A 2,892-nucleotide genomic window follows, 5' to 3' on the forward strand; every position below is an offset into this window, starting at 1 on the left:
TTTAGTTATAAACTGTAGGAGTATGGCGGCCCTTAAAGCTAGTCATAACTTGTATAATTGTTAAAATATAATATGTTGGTTAAGGGGTAATTCCTATCCTTTGTTATAAGTAATAACATAAAAAATATTAATAAATTTGGCGCCATGAGTATCCTTTATTACGAATAGTTAGTTATGCAGGAATATTTAAATATTACTGGATATAAAAAAAAACTAGATACTTGATTACCTGATACTCAAATAAATATTTCGACTTTCCGTAGTTTGAGTTCAAACTATGTAGAGTTTTTCAAAAGATATTTTGGACGAGTTCGAGTAATACTCGAATCCAATTCTAATTATTATAAATTAGTTTTTTTTCCCTCTGTTTATGATCTTTTTGGTTATATTTGAAGTAAAGTATAACTTATACAAAAGATAATGAAAAATACCATTGTCGTCTTTCCATAGACAAGATTTAGAATTGCATTCTGATTTTAGTATTGATACATTACGTATAGAATCTATCTCTATCTTTAGGTTTTATATACACTTTAAACGATACATTGCAAGCCACCTGTTATAGAAATGCAGGTATCAATTACATGATGATCCAACAATTTGATTTTAATTTGTATAACATATTAAATTACAAGACTTTTAACAATAGCTATTTAACGGATTAATTGTGAATATTAGTTTTAAATTAATGAGACTAACATGATAAAGCTTCAAAATTTCTTCCTAAAAATATGTTGATCAGTATCAAAGGAGTGAATTATTTAAATTACTAAGTACATTACTTATTTTATTTCAAAAACATTACGTTTTATTCTACGAGGTAGTGCACGACAATTGTAATAAACTTTGATCTGATTCAAACCTTAACAAATTCATTGTGGCGGGTTTTTTTTTTTTTTTTGGTTTTATGTATAGTATAAAGGGTATTAATTTTCAAAATGTCCTCCATGGGCCTCAATTCTCCCATGAAGTAACCATTTTACTTCATAAAGAAAATATTAATCTTCCATAAACGGTCTCAGAGTTGGTAATATAGATTTTACAGTCAAGTTAAGGTTTCAGCATTAGTAGATCTTTTCAATGCACACAGTTTTGACGAAAAAAAAGTTTGCATTATCTGCCCTAGATTTCCATTTTTCTCTGTGTTACATATTTTCAAGGAATAGACCGTTCAAAAAATTTCAAAACTCTTTATTAGGACGTGTGTTACCATTTGAAACTGTTGGTACTGTTGACATTTTATCCCATTTCAACTCTGCTAATACTTGCATTTATTTTTGATTTAGGAAATAAACACGATCGTAAGCATTTTACTTCGTAAAAAGTTTTAATCTTCCATAAACGGTTCCATAGCTGGTTTCAATTACATGATCTAGACCAACCGTGCCAATTTAGAATGGTTGAATAAAGGGGGATCATATGGTTTTATTTAAGGACTCTACCATTGTTAAGTCTGAAGTTATTTGTGCTCATAGAATTTTGGATATTTCAAGTTAGCAAAACACTACTTGATGAGTGATCGTGTTTCTATATCTCAAAAATTACTAAAAATGAAAAAAAACGGAAGTTAATTTTATTAGTCACTTAACCTCTTGTATTTGCAAGGGGAAGAAAAGTAGGCCGTGATACACTCATCCGGGATCTGGATGAGGTCAAAGTTTGTTCCAATTTTTGTGTATGCCCCTGTGTAAAATACTATAAACTAATACATGATAGTGCTCCCTTTTTTGAGCTAGGAGTACTTTAAAAAGTTTTTTTGAGAGTACAATTTTTTTTTACAAAACTCATAGAATTCTAATTCCAATCTAAGATGCTTTGATAACTCTTTGTAGGCTGAACTTGATACTTGAGGCTTGAAAGTATTCACATTTGTCTCGACAGTCCGATTTGAGGAAAGGGCTCCGAAAAATCGAGGAATAAAGCCTTTTAACACCTCCAGAGTTGTGTTCATGTCCTCTGTTATTCCAATTACTGAATAATAGCGATCCACATTTTCCTTTGCAATGGATAATCTTCGAGCAAGAGAACCAGCAAAACAATCTGGGATGTACCCACAAAAATAAGAAATTTGTGATCCAGGGAAATTCGGCTGCAGATGATGTTGATCCTAAAACGTATTCAAATGTTAATGATAAATCAGTGTCACAAGGAGTGTGAAAAAAATATAAAACCACTCCCATATACTTAATCTTTAAATTGAATGCTTCAACGAGAACACAGCAATTAATGAATAATCAAAACTTACAAAATCAATTATGCTCCTTTCCATTGGACCAGTACTCCTTCCATTCAAGCAGTCGTATTTAAATATACAATGATCTATAGTCATCTATATATTCATCAAGATACGAATGAAAAGATAATACATTTTTTTAAATATAAAATATTATACCTATACTGAGTATACAAACCTTAAGTTGTCGAACTGTTACTCTAAATTGGTTCTGAACAATGTAAATGGGATTTCTAATGTAGTAATACCAAGAAATGTATCTTTGGATTGGATCTCTTATTATGCTGATATATTTGGGATTTTGATGATTATAGTTTGTAAAGTCGATAAAATGCATATGCTTATATCTTCCATTGGGAGGCTTCATTTTATTAAGACTTAATTCCTTGACTGTTTCCAATTCATCTCTTTGAAACAAAAATGAGCAATATTTTATGAACGGATGAGACAATATATAAGAAGTAATCAAAATATATATTATGAACTATTTGCTGTCACTTTTACACATTCTTCACTGCCATTACAAATACATATTGCATAATAAAATAATTACTATAGTAGGTTTGCTGAGAACATAAACAAATTATAATCAATTAAGAACTCTTTTGCTTAATATAAAACAAAAAATAAAGACCGAAAAATATTAAGAATTATTCTGA

At 29.6% G+C, this 2,892-nt stretch overlaps 1 protein-coding gene across 1 annotated transcript; it reads right to left on the bottom strand.

Annotated features, from left to right (window-relative positions):
- Nucleotides 1–1,724: 1,724 nt before the first annotated feature.
- On the bottom strand, nt 1,725–2,633 carry LOC121116384 (uronyl 2-sulfotransferase homolog pip). Its single transcript, XM_071887505.1, has 2 exons — nt 2,412–2,633; nt 1,725–2,107 (listed from the first exon to the last, which is right to left on the bottom strand). The coding sequence occupies exons 1-2, from the start codon at nt 2,598–2,600 to the stop codon at nt 1,733–1,735; spliced, it is 564 nt and encodes a 187-aa protein (XP_071743606.1). The 5' UTR covers nt 2,601–2,633; the 3' UTR covers nt 1,725–1,732.
- Nucleotides 2,634–2,892: the final 259 nt, after the last annotated feature.

The sequence above is a fragment of the Lepeophtheirus salmonis genome, chromosome 4 (assembly GCF_016086655.4).
Source record: "Lepeophtheirus salmonis chromosome 4, UVic_Lsal_1.4, whole genome shotgun sequence".
Lineage (NCBI taxonomy): Eukaryota > Metazoa > Arthropoda > Copepoda > Siphonostomatoida > Caligidae > Lepeophtheirus > Lepeophtheirus salmonis.